Source organism: Trachypithecus francoisi, unplaced genomic scaffold, assembly GCF_009764315.1.
Source record: "Trachypithecus francoisi isolate TF-2019V2 unplaced genomic scaffold, Tfra_2.0 Contig00057_ERROPOS647011, whole genome shotgun sequence".
NCBI classification, from domain to species: Eukaryota; Metazoa; Chordata; class Mammalia; order Primates; family Cercopithecidae; genus Trachypithecus; species Trachypithecus francoisi.
The window spans coordinates 304,684-332,439 of record NW_022680466.1 but is presented as its reverse complement, the minus strand read 5'-3'; the positions used below and the strand labels follow the sequence as shown (position 1 = coordinate 332,439).

At 51.3% G+C, this 27,756-nt stretch overlaps 1 protein-coding gene and 1 long non-coding RNA gene across 2 annotated transcripts; one reads left to right on the top strand and one right to left on the bottom strand.

Annotated features, from left to right (window-relative positions):
• Nucleotides 1–19,532: 19,532 nt before the first annotated feature.
• Nucleotides 19,533–21,752, bottom strand: SPPL2C (signal peptide peptidase like 2C). The gene is given in 3 exon segments (XM_033217784.1): nt 19,533–19,772; nt 19,774–19,840; nt 19,843–21,752. Coding segments are annotated over 3 exon segments (2,049 nt in total). The 5' UTR covers nt 21,689–21,752; the 3' UTR covers nt 19,533–19,636.
• A 68-nt stretch (nt 21,753–21,820) lies between these two features.
• On the top strand, nt 21,821–23,232 carry LOC117087548. Its single transcript, XR_004438851.1, has 2 exons — nt 21,821–21,953; nt 22,431–23,232. It is a non-coding gene; the product is annotated as an uncharacterized LOC117087548 (long non-coding RNA).
• The last annotated feature ends 4,524 nt before the right edge of the window (nt 23,233–27,756 follow it).

Below are 27,756 nucleotides of genomic sequence, written 5' to 3'. Positions count from 1 at the left end.
GAATGATTATAAATATAAGAGTGTATTCCTCTTTGAGGAAGAGAAGCATGAAATTCCAAACTAGATTAACCAGGTAAACTGACCAGTGGTTGAAGGGAACCTTTTACAAAGAGCTCCTTTAGCCCTGATTCCCCTGGTGCCCTAAAGTGTTTACTTACAGGTCCCAAAGTACCCTCGATAGTGGTGATGGCCAGAGAAATGTAAAGCTGGGATTCATGATCACTGAAGATCAATCACATGCAAAGATAAAGCCTTTTGTAGATGAATGCACAAGAGAGAAAAGTTAGATTTAACATTAATATAGTTGAAAAGTATCTATGGCTTAAATTTGAAGCCTTAAAAAAAAAAGTGAGACTGGGTGTGGTGGTTCACGTCTGTAATCCCAACACTTTAGTACGCCAAGGTGGGAGGATTGCTTGAGCCCAGGAGTTTGAGACCAGCCTGGGCGACATAGTGAGACATTGTCTCTAGAAAAATAAAAATAGTAAAAAAAATAAAAAAGTGAGGTACACTTCACCAGGAGAACTGTTCGTTAACGTGTTTTTTTTGGAACTGGTTCAGATGGAAACCCCTAGTGTTGATTCCCTTATTGCCCGACTACTAACTACCTGGTAGTTAAGATTAGTTAGGTAGTTAGTACTTTTGGATTCCCTTATTGCCCTTGCTTCTTACTAACTAGCTGGTATAACTGGGCAAAATGCTCACCTCTCTGCCTATTGCCTTGTTTGTAGAACGAGGGGAATATAGAAGACCTGTAAGGGTCTTAGCTCTGAAAAATAACTACGATTCTTCAAGAAACAGCATCCTGGAGAGAAGTATGAGCCCATCTTTTGTATTCAAATGATGCATTTCTGAGACAATCAGCCCCCAAATCTGACATTTTAAAATAAATAATGACTTTCATCTGGATAGGTTTGTTGCTGACAAATGTCAGACTTGGCAGCTCCAAGGGTTCTGGTGCCTTAGAAGTGAATGTCTTGCAGGAAGGACTGATGGAGCCGGCGCTTGCTCTTGAAGACAGCAAGCAGCTGGATGGGGAGGTGAAGCAGGTCGAGTTCCCAAGGGCTCACCTGCCTGCGGAGGAGCCTGCCTTCACACACACCAAGGCCAGGCCATGGGCTTGTGAAAGGAAAGTTAAGTCTCGGGATCCCCAAGTCACTAAGCCAAAGGGAAAAGTCAAGCCAGGAAGTGTGTCAGTCAAACTGCCTCCCATTTAATTCCTAAATAAGATAGCTACAAAGATTTTTTTAAAAAGCTCCATACCCCCCTCACAATTTGTCCACAGGAAATTCCTTGTGGGCCTCAAGATCTTTACTCTAAAACAGTTCTATGGAATTTCACCCTGGCAATGTAAATTGATAGCTTATCTTCACAAGTATGGGACAAAGGATAGAACTCAAAGTCATTCCTTTGCTCACCCAAGATAAACGCATATCCGATTGCTTCCTCTGCCCTGTTGTTGACGTAAAAATGCAGATTCACTGAGCCACATTAAGGCATAAGGGACTATTCCTGTATCCCCTCTCACATGTAAATTGTGTATTTGGTAAAAGGCTGATCAAAGACCCCAAAAAATGCAACTGTTTATCTATTACCTACCTATGACCCGGAAGGCTCCCTGCTTTGAGTTGTCCCCCCTCTCCGGACAGAACCAATGTACATTTTACACATATTGATTGATGTCTTACGTATTCCTAAAATGTATAAAAGCAAGCTGTGCCCTGACCACCTGGGGCATGTGTCGTCAGGACCTCCTGAGGCTGTGTCATGGGTACCTCCTTAACCTTGGCTAAATAAACTTTTGAAATTGATTGAGACTTTTGGGTTCCCAGGCTGAACATGGGGCAGTGTGGACACCTGTTGTTTTGTCTGTCTGGGACTCTTTTCCCCTTTCTAGAACATAGATGTCCTTGTGTTTAGGAGAAAGACCCCTACGTGGTTCTGGTCAGGGTCTTCTACTTTGGTATCCATCCCTCTGGCTGTGCAAGTGAGCCTGTGATCCAAGCTTGGCCGACCCCTGGGATTTTTCCAGTTGGAACTGGAGGAAGAGGCTCCTCTCCTCTCTGATGGCCAAGTTAGGAAGGAATGAACCCTCACACTGCAGTGGCCGTGGTTCTAGCCTTCCAGAGAAAGCCCACCCGAGAGAAACAGAAACAGGAGGGAGAGATGCCCAATGCGGTTTGAGTCATGGCTGGAGCTTTCCCTGCCCCTCCTCCTCTGCAGTTCGTTATGAACCAACAACACCCCCTCTACCCAAGCGAGTTGCACTAACCATTTACATCTGGTGAGTGTTAAGCCCTTGGCTAGACTTGTGGGAAGAAGGAAGAGAGAGGAAGCCCTGTAAGCTGGTCTGGCAGTTCAGCCTGCGGGAATCCAGCTGTGAGCAAGTGAGGGGCCCAGCCGTGGAAGGTGTGGCCAGGCTGAGAGACCACCGGAAAGGGTGGGCAGGATGAGCCCACCCGGCCTCCCCGGGGAAGAGGAATGGTTAAAGGATGGCATATCTCACACAGAAACAGAGGAGAGGGAGAAAGGGAAATGGCCAAGAATCTTGGGAAGTTTAGGAAAAAGAGGATGGGTGGAAAACAATGGTTGAGAGAAAGAGAAAGACAAAGAGAGTAAAAGCGCAGAGGTGATATGTCATTGTGTGGAGAGAAATTTCTGAGAATACATTTGAGTTTCAGTGCAAGGCTCTGAGAAGAGGCGAGAACAGTCAACTCTATGCCTTAAGTGCCTATAGGCAGGGCAGTCCCACCCAGGAGAGAGAACACTGTACTGCAGAGTGTCTGCTACTCCAACAGGAAACTCTCGAAATAAATCCACTCTGGGCCTTCACTACTCTCGGAGCTCTGTATACCTCGAGATGACCCCCAGTTGCTTAAAGACTCCTTCTACCTTATGTTCCATACTCTAGCAAGATTTGGATCAGACTGAGTGTTGGTTTTCATGATGTGTGGAGGCAGCTCAACCCCACTCCTCATCTCCTACCCTCCTCCTTGAGCATTTCAAACCTCCTGAGGCCGAACCCCTAACTCCTCACTCTGGTTCACAGGCCCTTTCTGATCCCGCCCTGCCCTTCTCTCCCACCTTTTTGTTACGCTGCACAATCAGGGAGGCCTCCCTGCTGAGGTGACCTTTAAGCTGAGCTATGCACCGTAAGAAGGAGCCAGCTATCTGAGGCTGTGGGAAGAGCTTGCCAGTGGAGGCAACCACAGGACAAAGGCCCTGCGTCAGGAATGAGCTGGAAAGTTTGAGGAATAGAAGCCAGCTGGCTGGACCAGTGTGCTGCGGAGTGGGCAGGGGGAGTGTCGAAAGAGAGCAGCATAGGACACAACCTCAGCTTCATGGTAAAGAGAAAGTCAGAGCAGGAAGCAGCCTCTCGGGGGGCCCTGCCCCAACTCTATTTTAAAAACAAGAAAACTGCATGCTGGAGAAGGTTAGCACCTATTGGTGGCTCACCTGTAATCCCAGCACCTTAGGAGGCTGAGTTGGGGAGATCGCTTGAGCTCAGGAGTTTGAGACCAGCCTGGACAACATAGTGAAACCCTGTCTCTACAAGAAATACAAAAAAAAATTAGTTGGGTGCAGTGGCACGCACCTCCCAGCCACTCAGGAGGCTGAGGTGGGAGGATCACTTGAGCCCAGGAGGTTGAGGCTGCAGTGAGCCATGATTGTGCCACTACACTCCAGCCTGGGCAACAGAGCGAGACCCTGTCTCAAAAAACAAAAAACAAATAAACAAACACAAAACAACAACAACAAACACTGCACAAGTAATACATGAAAGTCTTATTGTTAAAAATTTGAAGAATACAGAAAAAGTGAGTCTTCGTCACCATCTCCACTTGTCCTATCTGTTCCAATCTCCAGTCCCACTGCCCTCTCCAGAGGGAACTCTGGCTAATGGGATGGAGGGGATCCTTCCTGACTTTGGGTGGGCACATACATTTGTATGCAAACATTTAGAGATGTATGGCTTTATTTGTGCTTTTCCTTTACATCCATAAGATCATACCATATATATTGTTTTGCAACTTACTTTTTTGCTTTGGAAACCTTTGCATTTTTGCTCACATGACATATGGCATTCTTTCTACCTGCTGCATAGTAGTTCATGGTGAGATACACTGTATCATTTAACCTTTCCCTGTGGGTGGTCATTTAGGTTGCTCCTGGCTATCACAGATACCCTTGGCTACGCCTCTCTGAATACAAGTGCAAGGATTTGGGGAGGGTGAACACCAAGTTGTGGAATTCCTGGGTCAAGGGGCACACACAGTGAAATGGTAATCCAAACTGCCAAAGTGCTCTCCAAAAAACTTGGTATCAGATGGGTAAACAGTTTTGCCTCTTTGTTGTTTTCTGTTATTGTTGTTTATCTTTTCTTTTCTTTTTTAGTAGAGATGAGGTCTCACTATGTTGTCCAGGCTGGGTCTTGAACTCCTGGACTCAAGCAATCCTCCTGCCATGTCCTTCTGAAGTGCAGGGATTTTTTTACAGGTGTGAGCTACCATGCCTGGCCTACCTTTTCATTTTGAAATAAGTTTAGACTTGCAGAAAAGTTGTAAAGATACAGTGTTCTCACACACCGTTTCCCCAGCTTTTCCTAATGTGAGCATCTTATGTAACCACAATACAATTGAGAGGTGAAGCCAGCTGAACTTCCTAGGTGAGTGGGGACTTGGAGAACTTTTCTGTCTTACAAGAGGATTGTAAAATGCACCAATTAGCACTCTGTAGCTAGCAAGAGGACTGTAAAATGCACCCATCAATGCTCTGTAAAAATGTACCAATCAGCACTCTGTAAAATGCACCAATCAGCACTCTGTAAAACACACCAATCAGCACTCTGTAAAATGCACCAATCAGCACTCTCTAAAATGCACCAATCAGCAGGATCCTAAAAGTGGCCAATCGCAGGGAGGATTGAAAAAAGGGCATTCTGATAGGACAGAAACAGAACATGGGAGGGGACAAATAAAGGAATAAAAGCTGGCTGCCCCCGCCCCCCGCCCAAAACACACCCTCTCCCAGCCAGAAGGGGCACGCTGCTAGGGTTAGCTTGCATGCTGTGGCGGGTTTGTTCTTTTGGCTTTCACTCTTCATAGTAAATCTTGCTGCTGTTTACTCTTTGGGTCTGTGTCATCTTTAAGAGCTGTAACACTCACCATGGGGGTCTGAGGCTTCATTCTGGAAGTCAGCGAGACCACGAACCCACCGGAAGGAACCAAGTCTGGACACAATGATCAAAACAAAGAAGTTAACACTGGGACGATACTATTAACTAAACTATGGACTTTATTCACATGTCACTAATTTTTTCACTAGTGTTCTGGTTATTTTAAATTTTACTTCTTTAATGACTAGGAAGATTGAACATCTTTTCATATATTTTTGACCATCTGTGTTTTTTATGTAAAATGCCTATTTGAATTCTTTGCCCATCATTTTCCGTCTTGGATTATTTGTTTTTTTCTAACGATTGGTAGGGGTTCTTTTCGAACCTCTCCAAGCTTGCATAGCTAATTAGTAGCAGATCTGGGAAGATAACCCAAGTCTAACCTATTTACTTATTTCTACCATGACGCCCTGTCCTCAATTCTCCTTAACTCTTGGCTGCTTCTCTCTTCCCTGGGCCCATGTATAGCAGTCCCCAGCTGGACCATTCTTATCAGCATCTCTCAGAGAAGCATAGCAGGCCAGGGCTGCTCACCCCTCATTTCCCTCATTGTTGCTGAGCTAATGTTCAGGATGGATCTTGTCTGGACATAGCTTGCTTTCTGGAACGTCTCATCCTCCTGGCACTGAGACGGGCAGCACAGAATGCTGGCTGTGGGGCCCAAGAATGCGCCATTTGGCTGCTCGTCCCCTCCCTAATTGCCATCCTGGCAACCGTAAAACCTCCTGCACTTGCAGAACGGAAGCTGCAGAAGGGTGGTTGTGTGCGTCTCAGGATCACTGGGCGCCCTGCAAGTCCCGTCCATCCAGGATGGGATGCTCTCCGGGATGCTCCGGCTCCCCGTGGGCATTATGTCATCCTCCAGGCACAGCTCCAGAACCTGACAGGAGCTAGTGGGCAGGGGTAGGCACTGCCATAATGGGGTACAAATATGGCACCCCTCTTGGCAGCTCTGCTTTCACTGAACCATGGGTTACTGGAGAAGAGGGGCCATGCCTTGTTTCTCAGATGTTCTTCTCGCTCTCGCTGTAGTATGGGGATGACCAGAAACCTTGTCCTTTGTAGTTCTGATTAGGATGAAGATGGAGTAGGGACACCATTTGTCCCTAGTCTGGTCCTGTGTGTTTGATGGGGAGGGTGGTGTAAGGGGTTGAATGGTGTGCCCCAACCACCAAATAAATGTCCACAGGAAGCTGTGAATGTGACCTTATTTGGAAAAAGGGTCTTGCAGATGTAATTAGTGAAGAGCCTCAGGATGACATCATCCTGGATCTTCAGGCAGGCCCTAAATCCAATGACAAGTGCACCATGAGAGAAAGGCAGGGGGAGATTTGAAATGCGCTCAGGTGGGGAGAAAGTCACATATCAGTGGAGGTGGATATTGGAGCGATGTTGCCGCAAGCCAAGGAGTGCCTGAAGTCGCCAGAGGCTGGGAGAGGAAACGCACGACTCCTCCCAGAGCCTTCATGGGGAGTACAGCCCTGCATGCACCTAAATTTCAGACCTCTGTGCTCCAGATGGGGAGAAAAGAAATTTCTGTTGTCTTAAGCCACCTGGTTTGTGAAAATTTGTTACACCAACCGTGGGACATGAACACAGGTAGGAACCAACCAGGGCACTGAAACTCATGATTCTTGAAAGGATCCAACCAGTCAACCACCCCAATTTTTCAATAGCTCGCCCTCCACGATCCCCTTAAAGACCTCGCCCAAAACTACTGTGGGAGATGGATTTGAGGGTCTCCATCTCCTCACTCGGTGCCCTGGGATCATTAAACTCTTTGTCTGTGTCAACCCTGCTGTCTCAGTTACTGGGTCTGTTAGCCCACAGTGGGCATACAAACCTGTTGTTCCTACAGCACTTCCAACTCATCACCCATGCTTCTGAGCCGTGTTGGCCACCAGGTAGCCATGTGGGAGCTGTGGGCATACTGGAGAGGTGAGCTCCCAATAAAGACAAGAAGAGCAAGTGTTAGATTCATGAGAGAACAAAGAGTTCTTTGAGGACAAGTCAAGCAGAAACTAGAAGTCCAGAAACTGTGGTCAGCCAAGACATGGCAGGAAAAATCAGGGTCCAGAAAGGGCCCAGACTTGCCTGAGAATCCTGTCTGCCACATGTGCCTGTTCTTTATTATCTATTGTTATGGTTGCTTAGGTGCTATGACAGCAGAGTTGAGGCCACAGAGTCCAAAGTATTTACCATCTAGCCCTTTAGAGGAAAAGCTTGTCAATCCCTGCCTTAGGGCAATAGTTCTCAAACTTTGGTGCCCATCTGAGTCACCTGGAGGGCTGTGAAAACAAAGGGCTGAGCCCCACCCCCAGAGTTTCAGATTCAGCAGGTTTAAGATAGGGCTTCATAATCTACATTTTTTAATTTGTTTCTTTTGTTTTTAGACAGAGTGTCACTCTGTCGCCCAGGCTGGAATGCAGTGGTGTGATCTTGGCTCACTGTAACCTCTGCCCCCCAGGTTCAAGCGATTCTCTTGCCTCAGCCTCCTGAGTAGCTGGGATTATAGGCACACGCCACCATGCCAGGCTGATTTTTTGTATTTTTAGTAGAGACGAGTTTTCGCCATGTTGGCCAGGCTGGTCTCGAACTCCTAACCTCAGGTGATACACCTGCCTCACCCTCCAGAAGTGCTGGGATTAAAGGCGTGAGCCACCGCACCCCGCCCATAATCTGCATTTCTAACAAGTTGCCCAGTGATATGGAGGCTGCTGGATCAGGGACCACTCTTGGAGAACCACAGCTCCACAGCTGCACTTCTTACACTTTATTATTTTTATTTTCACTCATTTATTTATTTCTGAGACAGAGTCTCACTCAGTCACCCAGGGTAGAGTGAGGTGGCACAATCTCAGCTTACTACAACCTCTGCCTACTGAGTTCAAGTGATTCTCCTGCCTCAGCCTTTCGAGTAGCTGGGATTACAGGCACATACCACCACTCCTGGCTAATTTTTGTATTTTTAGTAGAGACAGGTTTTGCCATGTTATCCAGTCTGGTCTCGGACTCCTACCTCAAGTGATCCTCCTGCCTTGGCCCAAAGTGCTGGGATTACAGGCATGAGCCACTGTGCCCAGCCTGCTTCTTACACTTTAATCCGCCCATGATTCACCCAGGGATCCTGATAAAATTCAGACTCTGATCTGGGAGAAGCAATCTCCGGGAAGAACAACCTTGTGCTCCTGCTGCCCCTGCCTTCCTCACCCTCCTTCTCCAGCCACAACTGATTGGACCTGGAGTGGGCATCTGAGTCAGGGACCCATGGGCTCACCCACAGCCAGTGACAGGATGCTGAACAAATAGGGTCCCTAGTGAGTATGGAAGCCAGGAAGATTCTCTCTTGAGAGTCTGAAATGTGGTTGCATGCACACCATTGCCTATTGGTGGTGACCCCTGGGCTGAGAGGCAATGATGTGGAGTTGGGAGCCATTGGCACAATGAGACAAGGGCAAAATGGGTGAATAGAGGCAGTCAGCCCAGGGAGGGGAGGAGAGGAAGTGGAGGCCCAGAGATTGTGAATCTCGGCGAGGCAGAAAGCTTTCTAATTCCCAGTTCCCATGAGCCCTGACTGGGCTGTTTGCCCTTCTGTTTTGAGAAATTCCTGTGTCCCTCCAAATATGCTTCTCTTTTCGCTTAAGCTACTTTGAGCAGTTTCGTATTCTTCAAAGCCAAAAGGGTCTTAAAGAGAATGCATCCATGACCCTCTCCCGCCACCATCACATCTTGCTTATGTTCATCTCCAGGACCTTGGACAGGGCCCGGCATAGGGGCCCTGGAATGTGGACTCTCAGTGAATTCTTGTGTATAGGAATTAGAGGAAGGTGGAAGAAGTTCATTCTAGATGAGCAGAGGCACAGAGCGAGGGTGAGAAGAGCCACGTGAACAGGATGTATAGGGGCCAGTGGAGGGAAGGCCAGTCAGGAGGGAAGGCTGGATGCAGATGGCCTTAAACACCAGGCTGGGGAGTTGGGGTTGGTTTGACAAGTGGTAGGGAGGTGTCAAGTACTGCAGCTGGATGGACATGACCAAGAATAGTTGTGCCCTTTTCTTTAACAGGGATCCGGATGGCCTGGGTGACAGATGACATCTTGGGACTGAAATGAACAAATAATAAACCTATGCATGGAACTCTTAGAAGAAAACATCATGCAAAAGCTCACCAACATCGAATGTGGCAATGATTTCTTAGATATGACACCAAAGGCACAGACAACAGACTTCATAAAAAAGAAAAACTGGACTTCATGAAAGTTAAATTTTGTGCATTCTAAGACACTATCAGCAGAGTAAAAAGGCAACCCACAGTATGGAAGAAAATATTTGCAAATGATGTATCTGATAAAGGATTAATATTTAGGATATGTAGAGAACTTCTAAGACTCAACAAAAAAAAAAGACAAACAACCTGATTCAAAAATGGACAAAGGTTTTAAAAAGACATTTCTCCATTTGAAAAGATAAATGGTCAATAACCACATGGAAAAATGCACATTAGAAAAATGCCCATTGAAACTATAATGAGATATTACCTCATACCCATTAAGAAGACTTCTATTAAAAACAAACAAACAAACAGAAAATTGGCTGGATGTGATGGCTCATGCCTATAATCCCAGCACTTTGGAAGGCTGAGGTGGATGGATCACCTGAGGTCAGGGGTCTGAGACCAGCCTGGCCAAAATGGTGAAACCTCATCTCTACTGAAAATACAAAAATTAGCCGGGCATTGTGGTGCACACTTGTAACCACAACTACTCGGGAGGCTGAGGCAGGAGAATGGCTTGGGCCCAGGAGGTGGAAGTTTCATGAGCCGAGATCATGCCACTGCACTCTAGCCTGGGCAACAAGAGTGAAATTCTGTCTCAAAACAAACCAACAAGCAAACAACAACAACAAAAACCCAAAACCAGAAAATAGGTATTGATGAGGATGTAGAGAAATTGGAACACATGTGCACTGTTGGTGGGAATGTAAAATGCTATAGTCTCCATGGAAAGAGTATGGCAATCTCTTAAAAAATTAAATAGAGGCTGGGCACTGTGGCTCACACCTGTGATCCCAGCACTTTGAGGGGCTGAGCCTGGAGGATGCATTGAGCTCAGAAGCTCAAGACCAGCCTGAGTAACATAGTGAGACCACATCTCTACTAAAAATAAAAAAAATTAGCCATGCATAGTGGTGTGCACCTGTGGTTCCAGCTACTTGGGGGACTGAAGTGGGAGGATTGCTTGAGCCTAGGAAGTCGGGGCCACAGTGAGCAGTGATCGTGCCACTGCACTCCAGCCTGGATTACTGAGTAAGACCCTGTCTCAAACAAACAAACACCAGAAAGCCAGGTGCTCGTGCCTGTAATCCCAGCTACTTGGGATGTCGAGGGAGGATTGCTTGAGCCCAGGAGTTCAAGACCACCCTGAGCAATGTAGCAAGACCCCATTCCCAATCAATAAATCAATACACAAATAAACAAAAAGTTAAACATAGAATTACCATGTGATTCAGAAATTTCACGTCTGGATATATAACCCAAAGAATTAAAAACAGGGCCTCAGAGATATTGAAAGCAATGGCAAAAACTGCAATAACTTTTGCACCATCTAATATTTGCACACCAATGTTTATAGTAACCCAGGTGTCCACCAACAGAGGAATGAATGGCTAGGCAAAATGTGCTGCATACACACAGTGAATGTTACCCGTCCTTAAAAATAAAAGGAATCCTGCAGTATGCTGCCACATGGATGAGCCTTAAGGCCATTATGCTAAATGAAATGAGCCAGTCACAAAAAGACAAATTATCTGATTCCACTTATATGAGGCACTTAGGGTAGTCAACATCATAGAGACAGGAAGTAGAATGGTGGTTGCCAGGAGCTGGGGAGAAAGGCATGGGAGTTGTTGTTTGTGGGTATGGAATTTCGTTTGACAAGATGAAGAGTTCTAGAAATGGATGGTGGTGCTGGTTGCACAACATCATAAGTGTATTTAATAATATTGCTGAACTGTATACTTTGATGAATTTTGTTATGTGTATTTTACCACAATTAAAAAAATAAAAACAAAACAAAACCCTTATGCATGGGGGAAAAAAATGACTGGATGGAAATAAACCAAAAGTTTATAGTAATTGTGGATTTTTTTCTACTTTCCTGTGCTTTCCAATTTTCCTCTAGAGTACAATCAATAACAGTGGAAAGGAGTCCCTGGAGCCCAGTGCAGTGGCTGAACTGAGAATACACTCACTGACTCTTGCAACCAAGACTCCAGTTCTTCCCTCTCTCCCTGACTCCCCATGCCCACCTCTCCCCTGCAGGAAAGAATACCTGGCAGGCTAGGGGGCTTTCGTTGTTGGGTTATATCTTCATCTTGTCTACTCTGTGAGCCATTTACTTCTCAGGCACAGCTCTGGGTGCAAGGGCAGCCTGTGCCACAGATGTCTGTTGTACAGTGGGTTTTGTACAGTCTGTTGTACAGTGGATGTCTGTACAGTGGATTCACATCTGTGGCTGCTGTAATAGATGACCACACGCCTGATGGCTTCAAACAACAGAAATATATCCTGTCACAGCTCTGCGGGCCAGAAGTCTAATCAGCATCATTGGGCCGAAATCAAGGGGTCAGCAGGGCTGTGCTCCCTCCAAAAGCTCTAGGGGGAAATTCATTCCTTACCCCTTCCAACTCATGGTGGCTGCCAGCAGTCCTTGGCTTGTGGCCACATCACTCCAATTTGCCTCCATCACCACATTGCCTTCTCCTCTTCAATGTGTGTAATCCTGCTCTCTCCTCCAACTCTCTGTCTCTATTTATTTATTTATTGAGACAGAGTATTGCTCTGTTGCCCAGGCTGGAGTGCAGTAGCACAATCTCGGCTCGCTGCAATCTCCACCTCCAGAGTTCAAGCAATTCTCCTGCCTCAGCCTCCCAAGTAGCTGGGATTACAGGCACCTACCACCATGCTCTGTTAATTTTTGTATTTTTAGTAGAGACAGGGTTTCACTATGTTGTCCAGGCTGGTCTCAAACTCCTGACCTCAGGTGATCCACCTGCCTTGGCTTCCCAAAGTCTGCAATTACAGGCATGAGCCACCGCACCCTACCCTCTCTCTCTCTCTTTCTCTCTCTCTCTCTTTTTTTTTTTTTTTAACTGAGATGGAGTCTCACTCTGTCACCCGGGGCCGGAGTGCAGTGATGCGATCTCCCCTCACTGCAACCTCCGCCTCCGGGATTCAAGCGATTCTCTCCTGCCTCAGCCTCCCGAGTAGCTGGGATTACAGACATGTGCCACCATGCCTGGCTAATTTTTGTTTTTAGTAGAGACAGGGTTTCACTGTGTTGGCCAGTTTGGTCTCAAACTCCTGACCTCAAGTGATCTGCCTGCCTCAGGCTCCCAAAGTGCTGGAATTACAGGCGTAAGCCACTGCACCCAGCTTCTCCTCTGTCTCTCTCTCTCCCGCTCTGTCTCATAAGGGCCCATGTGCTTGCATTTAGGGCCCACTAGGACGATAGAGGATTATCTCCCCATCTCAGGATCCTTCGCTTAGTCACGTCCGCAAAGTCCTTTCTCCTTTACTCCCTTTCATGCAAGGTAATGATCATAGGTTCCAAATTTTTTTGGGGGGACATTATTCAATGTGTCACAACTGGCTTTAAGGATTAAGCAAGGTAGGTGGAGACCAGACCCCCTTGGCTCATGCTCTCGGGCTGCCCTGGGGGATGGCCGGGAAGAGAACCTGGGCTGTGATGGATGAGGGTTCTCAGTTGTGGCCCCTCCTGCCTGAGTTCACTACAGTGTCTGGGTCAAGTCGGGAACTGCAGGCAGGGCCAAGCCTGGGTCCAGGCTGGACAAGGGACTGAGGGTTTTGCTCAGAGAAGTTCTTTTCTCTCTGGACCCAGGGGTCTCCTGCATTAAGAAGACCCAGTACGTGGGGGAATTTGGGGGCTGCATGAAGCAGCCTCTGAAAGGCAAACCAGAAAGCGTCTCCTGTTTACAAAGGATTTCTGTGTTAGTTCCCAGGTTCTTGGTTGCCTTGGGCTTGTTACTGGGTCTGCTGTGTGACCTTGGGAAGGCTGCTTTCCCTCTCTGTCCTCAGTTCTGGATGGTCACTGGAGGCTTTGCCAACACCATTATTCAGACCTCATTGCAATCCCCCAAACCCCACCAGTCTTTGCTGCCATTCAAGTCTTTGAGAGCCTGGGGAATACTACTTAAAGGCATTTCTTAGAATAAGGTCTCAGGTCAGGCTCAGTGGCTCACGCCTATAATCCCAACACTTTGGGAGGCCAAGGCGGGAGGATTGTTTGAGCCTAGGAGACCAGCTTGGGCAACATGGCAAAACCCGATCTCTACAAAAAATACACAAAGATTAGCCGGGTGTGGTGGCACATGCCTGTAGTTCCAGCTACTGGGGAGGCTGAGGTGGGAGGATCACCTGAGCCTGGGAGGTTGAGGCTGCAGTGGGCTGTGATCATGCCACTGCACACCAGCCTTGGCAACAGAGCAAGACCCTGTCTCAAAAAACAAACAAACCAAACCAAACCAAAACCAAAACAAAACCCCAAAACATCTCAGATTTTAGCAGTCCAAGGTTCTCCCAGCAGCAGCCCCAGCCATCTGCTTCCCTTCCAGGCCCCGTTGAGGTGTCTCTGAGAATGCTTCCTGTCACCCTCCCTAGGGCCAGGAGGGAGGTGTTAAACCTGGATCTAACTTCCAGACCTGGAAGGGCTCTAGACAAGGTTCCAGCAGCTGCAAGTTGGGTCTGCAGAAGAGCGACCCCAAAGATAAAACTAAGTATCTGAAAAGTAAAGCAATGGTGGGCAGGGTTTTGTTTACAAACACAGCGAACAGTGATGGCATCCATGTCCGGAACCTATTCTGTGTGTGTGGATGGGGAGGCAGGGTGCCTGCTGACCCGCAGGGACAAGGACTGGGTCTGGACCTGGGGGTGGGGGTGGGGAGGATATGGGGAGTCTCCCCCTCCCTGGTACAAACAGTCCAGGAACCGAGGGGCCTGAGGAGACTTATTCATGGTGGTGTGATTCTATGGGGTGGGGTGAGTGTTAGGGCACGGACCATCTTCAGGCATTAAGGACATTCAGTGATGCTGTTTTGGGCTATTTCATTCCATAAAATATCAAAATACCCTCCTCCAGGGCACCTCACCCTTCTAACAACACAGATTCTAAAGTGTTAGTTACCCTTGAGCACAATAGGGGCTTCAGAACTCTGCTAATTGCTAGTTTATTATACATATTTTAAATATCATTCTTGATTATTCCCAAATTCCGTGTGCCCCGCTTGCTCTTATCTTCCTGGCCAGCAGGTGGCAGCACAGGAGCATTCAAGATTCAGGGTTGCAGGAAAAAAGGCGCAAAACGTTGGTGGTTCCGTTAAACTGCAGGGACCCCACTTCCTGGTTCTGTGGTGGTGCTCTGCTTACCACCAGGCACCCACCCACACACCACATCCCAGTGAGCATGGGCAGGGGAGACCAAGGGAAGAGGATGACTCCACCTCTGGGAGCTCATTTGGGGAAGACGGCATTTGGAGGTATGTCGAGTGCTGTCCTGGAAACTTTTTCCCCAAACCTGGGTCACATGTAATGAGATAATGCATTTATCTGCCCTGCTATAAGTGCTTAGCCAGTGTTAGCTGTTCATACACATACTTCACTTCATTTAATCCTTACAACAAACCATTAGGTGAGTCTTAGCAGTCCATTTTACAGATGAGAAAATTGAGGCTCAGAAGGTTGGCTTCTGTTGTCCATCATCACATGACAAGAGAAAGCAATGTGGGGCTTTGAACCCAGGTCTCAAAGTCCAGCTGTGCTGTCCATCTAACTGGCAAGCGGATAGATGCTGAATCACAAAACTTTATCAAACAACACACACAGATACTTCTCAAGGAGAATGTGGGGCTATACCTCCCAAGGGGACACAGGGCACAGGAGTGGGTAGGCCCAGAGTTTTCCTGGGGGAGGTGTGATTTCAGAGGAACATGGGTCAGAGACCAGGGTGTGTGGAGGGAGGGGATGTTGAGGACGAGAGCTAGTCCCAGCTGCTGGGCTGGGAGGCAGGAGACCAGACTTGCATTTCGTTTCTACTGTCCCATTGCTGTGTGACCTTGGGCAGGTCCTGGCCCTCTCTGGGCTTTCCTTTCCTCATTTGTGGATGAGAGCATCTCATAGGTCCTTGCTGGTCCCCACCATCCCAGAAATCCAGAAGCTCCAGTACTAAACCCTCTCATGAACAAAAGAGAACCAAGCCCATGCCTCATGAAGCTGGTGCTGGGATTAACCAAGGCCAGGGACAGAAATGTCAGTTGGCCTGCGTAAAACAGCTCAGCCCTGAGGCTGGGCCACGTGGGGCCCTGGGGGCAGCCTCGAGGAGGCTATTCCTGCCCTGGTCCCATCTGAGGGTTCACCTATCACAGGTGAGGCTGTCTAGGAAGCAGATGCTGTGGTGGTTAGCAGTGGAGTCAGGAGGAAGCAGCTTGCAGCATGGGGAGCCGGCAGCCTGGGACGCAGGCCTGTGCTGCCTCTGCCAGCCCATGGGATCAGAGCAAAGACCACTCTGGGTGGAGACGGCCAGGGCCCGGGCCCCTGTCTTGCTCAGCCTCTAATCGGCCCTTTGTGCCCCCTCCCCTGAAAAGTGTGAGTGAGCCGGGCTAGAAAGCTGAGGTGTCCTCAGGAGGCTGTCCTCGAACCACACTCCTCAGAGCAGCTGGGCAGTGAGTTCTGTCTCGAAGGGGGCCCTGTCCCATCAGGAAGGGGGTAGGCCTGTGGGGGGCCTTGACCACCCTGTCCTTCAGGGTGGGAAATCCAGGAATCAGCACCCCCACTCCCATAGGCCCAGGAAAGGCCTGGTGGGGAAAAGCTGGATCTGTAGGGAACCACACACAGCAGGTCAGAGCCCAGGGGTGTGTGTGCGTGTGTGTGTGTGCACGTGCTGGGTGTGCACAGGTGTGCACAAGGGCATGTGCACGTGTTCAGTACGGGTGCATGTGTGTGGATGTGCACATGGGTGTATGTGTGTGCAGGTATGGGGTGTGTGGGTGTGTGAAGTGTGCAGCATGGGTGTGTGCCCATGTGTATGTGAATGGATGCATATGTGTGTGCATGCATGTGTGCATACGCACACGTGCAGTATCCTGTGTCCCTCTGGCCTTCAGGCAGGGGCTTCCAGCTTTGGGCACCTCTGGCAGGTGGCAGTGTGGTCTAGCTGCCTGGAGTCAGCCCTGTTCTCTGGGAAGGGGACTGGCAGAGTAAGAGGAGGCTTCTGGGCAGGAACAGGGACATTGGGTCATCAGAAGACACAGCAGCAGCAGCAGGGCAAGATCTAGGAGACTTGACTCTGTGCTGGGCACTGGGCTCAGCTCCTCACCCATATGGCTTATTACTTACCGCAACCCCTGGGGCAGGCAGTGTTATTACGCCCACTTTATGGTAAGGAGACTTTTGCATCCTCAAAGTCACACAGTTAGTAAGGGGGACATTCAGCCAGCCAGTGCATTCATACAACAGATGTTTTATTGAGTACCTACTATGTGCCAGGTCCAGGGCATGATGAACAAAACAGGACGAAGTCTGCCTCAGAGGACATGCTAGAGATGGGGATCGGGGGTTGAGAAGCGTGGCGGTAAGTGAAGTTTGTTGGTTGGTAAAGTTGCTTCAGTTTTTCCTGCCCCAGACCACGATTGGCCAGGGGAGCAAGGTAGAGGTTGAGTCTCTGGGTGTGGTCAGGTGGGCCCAGGGCTCAGGGAGGGGAGCCTGCAGGGCCCCCAGCTGAATGTGTGTGTCAGGATTGGAGGCAGGACCTACCTTGGGCCCCCCGCACCTTGAAGCTTTGGTCTCCCTCTTTCCCACCTCCTCCTGGCCCTGCCAAGACAAGAGGCTGAAGCCAGACTCTAAAGGTGTTCAGCCTGGGGTGGGGGTGGGGTCCCTCAAAATGGCAGATGCCTGTTCCCACCCGAAACCTGTCAACTCAGAATCTGTGGGGCCGGGAATCCAGATTTTTGGCAGGTACCGCAGTGATTCTGACCGGCAGCCATGCTTGGGTAGCTCTTTCTAAACCCTCAAGCTGCCTCTCGACCCAGAGTCCTTGCCCAGCCCCATCTGTGAAATGGGCAGAGTCGCTGCAGAGTGTTCTTGGGAGGAAGAAGAAAGGTCCTGCCCATCACCTGCCTCCAGCCCCATCCCCACACTCCTTTCCTGGGCAGGGCGGAAGAGCTTGGAGGATGTAGAGGTGTGTGGGGGGACTCACATAGTTTTTCCAGTTCACACATAGAAGGCAGCTGTCCCTGTGTCTTAGCTTGGGCTCCCTGGGAATGAGCCTCAGGAGCATGCTGGGTGGGAGGTGCTCGGCAGTGGTCTCAGGGGAGATGCCTGACAGGGAGTGAGGGCTGTAGGAGGGTAAGGACGAAGCCGGGCCTCAGGGCCAGTCGGCTGCGGCCCCAGTGAGCCCTCAGGAACTCTGGAGCTGGGGTGTCCTTCATAGAAGTCCCTGACGTTGGTCAGTCCTGGCTGTGGCCACACTGGGGAACCAGCACGGGGAGGGGGTAGTGAAACTTGGGTGATCAGGATGACTTCCCAGTGAGAAGCAGAGTTGAGAGCTACCTGGGCACCATGATGCCACTGCACCCTGGGCTGCTGTCCACCCCAGGCCTGGCCTTGGGACCCTGTGAGCACCTCAGTTCTGCTGCCCAAGCACCGTGCAGCAAGCTGGGGTTTGGGGAAGAGGAGTGGAGGCAGCAGATCCAGGCCTTGTAGGCCCTCACCTCCCCATCAGGTCTGGATGCTGGGAAGGGGGAGGCCTCCCGACCCAGACCCTCCCTGAATCCCCTCTCCTTGGAGGCAGGCATTGGCCTCCCTGCAGGCCTGCGGAGCTCCAGGCCTGCATCCTCAGAGCCCTCAGACTGTGGATTTTTGGGAAAGAGAAGTTTCTTCATCCTGACCTCCTGCTTTGGGGGATGTGGGGGCTGGGGGGGCCAGGAGGCCTCGGCTCTGTCCAGCCCTTCCCCTCAGGCCTGGCAGAGGGTGCAGCTGCCCTCGGCAGGCCCTGTGACGCAGGCCAGCAGCAGGGAGGCTGCCCAGGCTGGGGCTGAGCCAGGGCCTGCAGAGGGCCCTCTGTCCAGGCCAGATGGCCTCTGCTCCAGTGGGAGGGGCTGCCAACACCTCCGCAGTGGCCTGGCCAGGTTCTCCAAGCTTCCTTTGTCCAGCGGGGCCTTCAGCTGCTGTGTACCGAGGGGCTGCCCTTCCTCCCCGGCAAGTGGGGCTTTGAGGTGCCCACCCCCTGCACTGCCTCTCTGGGCCTCTCTCCCCACTCCAGGGCCCACCCAGGCCCACCAAGTCTCACATCAACACGGACCAAGGCCCTGCAGGAAGCCTGTGAGGTGGCCTGGGCAGCGGGGCCTTCCCTCATAGCATCCCCTCCTCTGCAGTTCAGGCTGGCCAACTCCTCATTCATTCATTCATTCATTCATCCATCCATTCATTCATCCAGCAAATAAAGCAAGCACGTGTAACACTGCCGGGCCTGTTCTGAGCCCTGAAACCACAGATGAACAAGATGGGCAAGGCCCCTGGCTTCCAAAGCTGGGCCATGAGGGAGACCATGGTCTCCTGAATTCTTCCACCCTGGCCCCAACTTCTCCAACCCCTCCTGCCCTCTTTGAGACAATTCTAAGATTGTTTCTTGTCTGCCCACCCCTCCCCCAGCTAGACAGAGGCCTTCCCTGTGCCCACCACATGGCGGTGCACACAGTAGGGGCATACTCAATGTCTGAAGATGGAATAGGGTGGTGCTTACAGGAACGTGCTGGACTTGGTGCTGCTGCCTGGGAATCTTGAGCAGAGACGTTTTGCAGAACGGATGTGAGCTGAGGGGGAAAGGATGCTTAGGAGTTTTCTAGTGAGTCGGGGAGCCAGGTTGGAGTGTTTCTGTCTGGAGAGGGAAGTGCATCCCAGCTGGAGGGAACAGCATATGCAGAGAGAGCGGGTAGGGAGGACAAGGAGTTCCGTCTGACCTGAGCATGGAGAGAAGATGGGCCATGAGCCTAGGGTGGGTGGCAGGGATGGTATGGGGGGCTGTGTGCCAGGCTAAGAAGCTGCCACTCTGGAATGGGAAGGGATTGGGCAGGCAGGTAGAGGGGGGTAGCTGCCCAGTGAGCCCTGGATGCAAATCCCAGCCTTGCTGCTTGAACTTGCGCAAGTCATAGGCCCTCTTGGAGCCTCAGTTTCCCCCCTTCATTATTTGGGGGTGGTGCCCATTCCTAAGGACCCTCCGAGCCCTGTACACACTTATTCTGTGGTTGCTGCTCTCTTGCACTCCCAACAAACAGAGAGGCTCCTTGGGTAGATATGAAATCTCTTTATTGCCCTGATTTATTGTTGCCATGCATGGCTTTGCTCTGCAATGTTCCACCAGCCCTTTGAGAGGCGTGTATCTCAGGGCCTCCAGTTCACAAGGGAGCCTGGGTCGACATGCTCTTTCTTACTTTCAAACCCTTCCTCTTGTGGAGTCCTGCCCAGGGCAGGCCAGTGTCGTGGGCCTGGGCCTGGGCATGGACGTGGCCCAGCTCTGAGGGCGGGGGCATCGGGCATGAGTGGGATCAGCATGGCCATTGGCATCAGTGGCATCAGTTCCTCCGAGGCCCCGGGGGGATGAAGGGAAGCTCATTAGGATCCAGGTGGGCCTCACTCCAGCCCTCAGAGCTATCACTGCAGTCCTCTGGATTGGTGGCTTCATTCTCAGACATGGTGACAATCTCAGTGGTGTCTTCTCCAGGGTTGCTGTCTAAGTCCCCTGCTCCTCGGCTGGTGCCTCTCTCAAGTGTGCTGGTTGTGCGGGCATCTGCTGCACCCTCCTGCTTCTGCCTAGAGTCAGCTGAAGGGGCACAGCCGAGCCCAGGCATCTTAGCTCTGCCCTGGCCAGTCCAGAAGAGGCTGAGCTCTTGGCGGCAGGCGGCCACAGCCAGGCTGGTGAGCAGGGTGCTGGACACTAGGTAGAGCAAGGCAGGTTGGCCCATCTGCATGAGGACCATGGCCATGAATGTGACCAGCAGGCCCACGGCATAGGCCACGGTGCAGGCCATGAAGTAGACCAGATGGGAGTGGACTTGCACATCAAAGCGGCAACAGTAAGCAACCAGGAAGCCAGGGACCACGATGTCACCAAAGCCAAGGATGGAGAAGGGCTGGCTGCACAGGGTCGAGGCGGAGACTCTTAGCCGGGGCACTTTCAGCACCATGGGCAGCCTCTCGTGGCTTGAAGACTCTGCAGGGCCTGAGGCGACCTGTGCCATGATGCTCTCACCAGTTTTGGTGAAGAAGGGGGTGACGAAGACAAAGAAGACGTCAAAGGCCAGCAGGGCCAGCAGGAAGGAGGAGCAGTTCTTGAGAGTGGGCAGCCGCACGCGGTGCAGGATGAATAGGCAGTAGGAAATGCCCAGTGCATCCTGCAGGAGCCATGCCCAGCGGTCCTCGTTGCGGTAGACCACCCAGAAGATGATCACGGTTGCGCACAGGCTTGCCAGCAGCAGCAGGGGCAGCGGTAGAGAGGCCCAGAGGCCGTGCGGAGGGTTCTGGTATTGCCACAGGGGCAGGCTGCGCACCAAGGGTGACAGGCAGCTGTAGAGGCCAATGCCAGCACCCAGGCCAAAGATCCCGATGGTGACATAGACAAAGTGGTCGTAGAAGAAATAGAGCAGCAACATGAGCGAGCAGGACACGGTGACCACCATGCCCATCATGGCCGGTGTGAAGTCCACTGGGATGTCCTCATTATCTTCCTTCTGGGCTCCCTCAGCTGCTGCTGCTTCCCGCGGCTGACGGTGACCACCAGGCCCCCCTCCTCTTCGGGCACGGCGCCGTTGTAGCCAATTGGCTTCGGTCAGGCCGGCCCAGTAGCCGCCTGCGGCCACCGTGCCCACAGCCAGGATGAAGATGACCAGCATGTTGTAGTCGATGATGGGCTCAGGGGGCGCGTACATGGCCACATGGACGATGGCCTCCCCATGAGTGTGGCTGAGGATGTCCAGCATGTCCGTGTAGTGGAGCATAGCCACAGGGATGGTGAGGTCTGCCAGGGGCTGGCGGGGATCCTGGTGCACCAGGGTGGTGTCTGAGCACTGTTGGTCACTGACCTGGCCCACGATGAGCAGCCCGTGTGCACCTTGGCCCTGAGCCAGCCAGCCTTTCGTGTGGAAACTGCAGTTACCCGTCATGACCATGGCGGTGGTCTGGCGGAGGGGCCGCTGGCTGGGGGAGCTGAGCTGGGCCTGGTGGGGGGAATCCTCGCCTGGGCACCAGGGCGCCTTGGTGCCGTCATACAGGGGAAGGAGTGGGGCGTGGTGCAGGTCCCGGGGGAGGGTGACGTAGTCGGAGCTGAACAGGATACAGTAGTCCTTGCTCCAATTCTCTGACACCACGTGGGCCATGCCGTACTGTCCCCGGGCCATGGTGCTGATCATGAGGAGGAAGCCCACGGGGAGGAGGAAGCCCAGGCATGCCATCCTCAGCTCCTATTGCAACATCCCCAGGCGGCAGCTCAATCCCCCTCCTAGGGGCGGGCGTGGCCCTTTGTCACAGAGCAGTCTGGACACCTATCCTGGAAACCAGGGCCACACCTACTTAGTCATAAAGCTGTGTGGTCCCCAGCCGAGGGTGCTGCTGTGGGGCACAGGGTCCCTCTAGAATGATGTCCCCCAACCCTGGGAGACCAGGGGAGAGGTCATCTGGACCCTGCTCTCTGCCCAGACCCTAGTGGGATTAGACCAGGTACTTTGAAACAAAAGGTGTGATGATGGGGTCTGCAGGCCAGATAGGATTTGGAACCAACTTTTCTCCTTACCCATGGGGAACCCAGCCCAATGTCACTCCTCTCTAGGCCTGTTTCTTTAGCTGTAAAGAAATAAGGACGTTGGGCCAGAGAGTTTCTAAGGTCCCTTGGAGCTCTGAGCTCAGTAACATTGAGCACTTTTACTGAGGGCTTACTAGGTGCCAGGTACCCTAGCTGTACCTATTGTACAGCTGCAAGGAGGTGTCATTATAACTGCCCAGCCTGAGGCTGTCCCTCAAAATCGGTCCCCAATTCTACCAGGCGCATGACCAGAATTCATCTCCAACTCCACTTGCAGTTGGGAACAGACAGGTGACCAGGAGAAATTGAGCAAAAATGATGTGAACTCTTTACATCAGGGGCTTAGGCTGACAGACTGTGGGGCTCCTGGTTTACCCTCTCTTTCCCTTTTTCAGGAGTCAGAACAAGGACAGGCCTGTGATGTGTCTGTCTGTGAGGAGGAGGACAATGTCCTAAGGAATGGAGAGGAAGAAAGTGAAGGGAGCCAGGTCCCGGATGTCCACGTGAAACAGTAGCCCAGGATGTGCACTGTGGACTGCGACAAGAAAGAGAGACTTCATCTTCCTTAAGGCATTGATTTATCATGGGTCTCTTTGTTATAGCCACTTAACGTTACCTTAATACACCCACTTCATGGATAAGTAAAACTGAGGCTTGGAGAAGCTCACATTGACACAGCAAAGAAGGCTGGGACTCTTGTGCTGGTTAAATGGACCTTGATGTCTCCCAAATGTTTTCATGCTGGATGCTGAGCCACTCTCCTGTCTGCAACACTGAGGCCAGGCAGACTTCCCGCTGGAAAGAGAACTCGAACACTGGTAAGAGGTGAATTTGAAGTCAGGAGCCCCTGGCTCTGCAGGTTTGCACCCAGCTCCGTGGTGTGTGCTCTCACAGGTCACCCAGGACCTCCTGTCCAGGCCTCTTCAGGCCACCCATGATGGAGTGGAGTTGAGGAATGAGGTTTTCAAAGCAGTTAGCATGTGGGAGAGTAACCCTGGGGCCTCCGGAACCAGAAAGGAGGGATTTAGGGGCTGGAGCTTGGCAGTCCAGGTTCCGTTGTCCTCATGTTCTCCCCACTGGCCTGGCCTGTCACTCCAGCCTCTGCATAAGTTGTCACATGGCATTCTCCCTGTGTGTCTCTGTGTCTCTTCTCTTCTTTATAAGGACATAGTCATAATGGATTAGGGGCCATCCTAATGAAACCATCTTAACTTGATTATGTCTGCAAACACCCTACTTCCAAATAAGGTCACATCGACAGGTACTGGGGTTTAGGACTTCAACATGACTTTTTGGGGGCACAGTTGTGGACAACCCCACAACACACATGTAATTTTAACCTCTAAGGAGTCAGCATGCTTATTTATTTATTTATTTATTTATTGAGACAGGGTCTTGCTGTGTTGCTTAGGCTGGAGTGCAGTGGCACGATTTCAGCTCACTTCAACCTCCACCTCCTGGTTTCAAGCATTTCTCTCCCCTCAGCCTCCCGAGTAGCTGGGATTACAGGCGTGTGCCACCATGCCCAGTTAATTTTTGTATTTTTAGTACAGATGGTGTCTCACCATTTTGCTCAGGCTGGTCTTGAATTCCTGACCTTAAGTGAATCGCCCACCTCGGCCTCCCAAGGTGCTGGGATTATACGCATGAGCCACTGTGCCTGGCCAATCACTGATGTTTCTCAAGGACTCTCCTTCTTCTTCTTCTTCTTTTTTTTTTTCTGAGACGGAGTCTCACTGTCCGCTAGGCAGCCTGGAGTACAGTGGCACAATCTTGGCTCGCTGCAACCTCTACCTCCCAAGTTCAAGCGATTCTCCTGTTTCAGTCTCCAGAGTAGCTGAGATTATAGGTGCCCACCACCCCACCCGGCTAATTTTGTATTTTTAGTAGATATGGGGTTTCACCATGTTGGCCAGGCTGGTCTCAAATTCCTGACCTCAGGTGATCCAGCCACCTTGGTCTCCCAAGGTGCTGGGATTACAGGCGTCAGCCACCATGCCTGTCAAGGCCTCTCCTTCTGTTACGGTCCATCTCTTACAGTCCTGCGCTGCTTTCCTTGGGAAACTCACAGGGATGAAACATCATCTCCAACATCCGCTGTTGATTCTTTGAAGTGGAGGGTGAGATTAAAGGGCCCTGTGAAGTGGTCAGCAAGTGGAACCCACCTGAGATTCTGACAATTCTCTCCCATCCAGTTATTTACACTCGTCTCACCCACACCTAATTTGCCAATATTTTTGGTGATTCAACTGTAAAGTATCTTTCAAAGCATTAGACTGAATTTTCATAAGAAACATCTCTCCTTGTTAGTGCACTTCTGATTCATCAGTAATATAACATTTAGTTAGATTACAACAGTAATTACAACAAGTGAACTGTCAGAAACATGTTCGGGAACAAATGCAAGTGACTGGCAGACAAACCACCAGCCGGTGTGAGGAGAAGCAGGCAGAGCCCAGGGGAGGAGGCTGCCAGCTGTCCCTTCCAAGTGCTCCCATTTCAAAGGGGAGGTTGGCCAGGAGGGTGGTTAGGAGAGGGAGGCTCGCCCGTAGGGTTCTTATCACAGAGTACAGCAGTGTCTAAACTGGGTGCACCTCTGAATCCGAGCACAGAGATGCTGGGCACAGCAGGGCAGGAGGGCAGGCAGCCCCTGACAGACGGCTGCGATAGGAAAACCTTTTCTGGCCCCCCAGCAATGAACGGGCAACCTAGGCTTTCACTTGGGGCCCTGTTCTCCACCCAGGGAGTCGTGGATCTTTTAAAAAACAAGAACCAGCACATCCACTTTGTCACAAAACCCAATCACAAGCTTTGTCGAGGATATAGGGAAGCTGGGACCCTCATACACTGCTGGTGTATGTAAAATTGTGCCGCCGCTGCAGGAAGCGGCTTGGCGACTCCTAGATAAGTTAAATGAAGAGTTACCATATGACCTCGCACTTCTACTCCTGGATATACATCCCAAAGAATTGAAATCAGGCCTTCAAACAAAAGCGTGTCCATGCATGCTCACAGCAGGACCATTCATAATAACTTGGAATAGGTGGAGAGAACCCAAACGTCCATCCGCTGACGAATGGAGAAACTGCGCTCTCTCCACACAAGGGAATCGCATTCAGCCATAAGGAGGAATGACGTTTTGATACCTGCTACCATGTGCATGGACCTTGAAAACGTTCCGCTAAGTGGAAACACATTATGCTAAATGAAGAAGCCAGACACAAAGGGACACATATTGTACGATTAATTCTGCTTACATGAAACAGCCAAAACAGGCAGATCTGCAGAGGCAGAGAGCAGATGCGTGGCGGGCAGGGGCTGGGGGAGGGGAGAATGAGTGCCTGAGGGGTGTGGGGTTTCCATTTGGGATGATGAAGAAGTTCCAGAACTTTTTCTCTCTCAGCGGTGACAGTTGCACGACATTGTGTATTTAAAGTCACTGAATTGTGCACTAACATGGTTGAAATGGGACTTTTTTTGGGGATGGAATTTCGTTCTTGTCCCTCAGGCTGGAGTGCAGTGGCACAATCTCAGCTCACTGCAACCTCCACCTCCCAGGTTCAAGTGATTCTCCTGCCTCAGCCTCCCGAGTAGCTGGGATTACAGGTACGTGCCACCATGCCCGGCTGATTTTTGTAATTTTAGGAGAGACAGGGTTTCACCATGTTGGCCAGGCTGGTCTCAAACTCCTGACCTCAAGTGATCCACCCACCTTGGCCTCCCAAAGTGCTGGGATTACAGGTGTGAACCACTGTGCCCAGACGAAATGGAGCAACTCCAGTCCCCTCTAGCTGCTCTCTCCTCAGGACGGGTCTCATTTTAGTTCTTCTGGACTCCCTCAGACCAGCACATGCCCCAATTTGGGGGTCTGCACAGACACCTCAAGCAGAGCTTGCTCCTGCCCCTTCTCCTAGATCTACCCGTGGATCTACTCAGGGCTCAGAAGGCTCATTCCCTCCGAGACTGCCTGGGACCCCGCTCACAGAAGGCTTTCACGGGCATGTTTGATCACTGCTTCCCCAGGTCCCCCATCCCTGTGCCCACCCCCATCCATCAGCCCTGGAATCGCTCCTCTGGTGGCCATTTGGAGCCCTGGTCAGTGTCTTCACACGAGCGGCTGATGCCCCTTGGGGCCATAGCCCACTGCCAGGCTGAAATCCTGCTCCAAGACTTCAGCCCTGCCACCCTCCCCACCCCCACTGACCTCCAGATTCAACTCCTTTCCTGGAGGGCAGCCCCTGCGTCTGCGACTTTGCTCCCCACAACTCCCCTCCCTCCCTGCACCCTACTGCCCCTCAGCTATGGACTGGGTTCTCAGGGTGGCTGCCTAGAGCAGGCTGGGATAATGTCTCTGTTTTCTACTTGAGGACCTACGTATACCTGGAACATTTAACTTCATTACACAGGGCAGCAAGGGCAACAGACCCCGGGCGGCAGGTCTCAGGAAGGGTGGGGAAGGGGCCTCATTCACCTGGCCCCTCACCTGCCCCTGGTTCCCTGCCCAGAAGCTTCCCCACTGCATGTTCTAGAGTGGATTGCCGTCCACTCCCTCCGCCTTCCCCTGTATTGAGGGTGAGCCAGGCAGGCCCACTGGCTGCTGCCCCCATGCCACCTCACCCTAGCTGATGCCTGCCATGCCCCCAACCTGGGCTCCTTAGGCACCTAAGAGGACCCCACCCCTTCTTCTGCCCCACTTGCCTTGGCCCAATAGGCAATGAGGCTGGGCAGCAGGGATCAGTCCAGGACCCCTTGGAGGGACAGAAGCTGGTAGGGCTGCTATCTGGCAGCCAAGGGTGGTCTCTGGCCTTATCTCCAAATAATGGTCTCATTGGTGTTCCCAACTCACTGAGAGTTTTGATAAATATATACAGCCCAGGTCTCTCTTGAGCCTGGTCTGCCAGCAGGACCTGCAGGGGCTGGTGAGCTGAGGGCAAGGGTGGGAGGTGATGCTCCGAGGTAGAGCTGGGATGGGGCTGGGGACGGGAGACTGGCAGCTGGAACTGGCTTGGAGGCCCGATTTGGGGAGTGGCCTGCCCGAGGCCCACGCTCTGCAGGCTCCAATTCCTTCAGCTAGCTCATCTCTGAATGCTGTTTGACCACAGACGGGGGCTGGAAGGATTTCCCTGGGGAGGGGATTGGAAGGGGCAGTGGGGCTGGGAGGACAGCCTTACTAAAAACTCCCACTGCATAGGGGTTAAGCTTCATGGAGGCCTAGTGTGGCCTCCCTGGCTTTTCATCCATCCGTGGGTGCCATCAGGCAGGTATCTTAACCTCTCTGGGCTTTATTTACCTTATCTGTTAAATGGAGGTAACAGTCCCTGCCTCATAGTAAAGAGTCAATGAGATAAACATGTGAGGGGCTAAGCAGCACCTGATGCCCGGTAAACAATCAATAACGATCCGTGTGGCTGTTAGCAAATTGTAGAAAGCATTCCCCTCGGCTTGAAGCGAGTGTGGGCGCACCTGATGCCCGGTAAACAATCAATAACGATCCGTGTGGCTGTTAGCAAATTGTAGAAAGCATTCCCCTCGGCTTGAAGCGAGTGTGGGCAGCTGAGTTTAGAGTCAGTTGGCAGTTTGGATGAGGTGGCTCTGAGATCCCCCTGGGCTGGAGGCCAGCGGCACACTCCCTGGCTGGTATGTAGGGAGGCCCAGTGTGGTTGATGGTAGCCCTGGCTGCACTGTTTGAAATGAAGCATCATTTTAAGGAGTGGGGGTGTG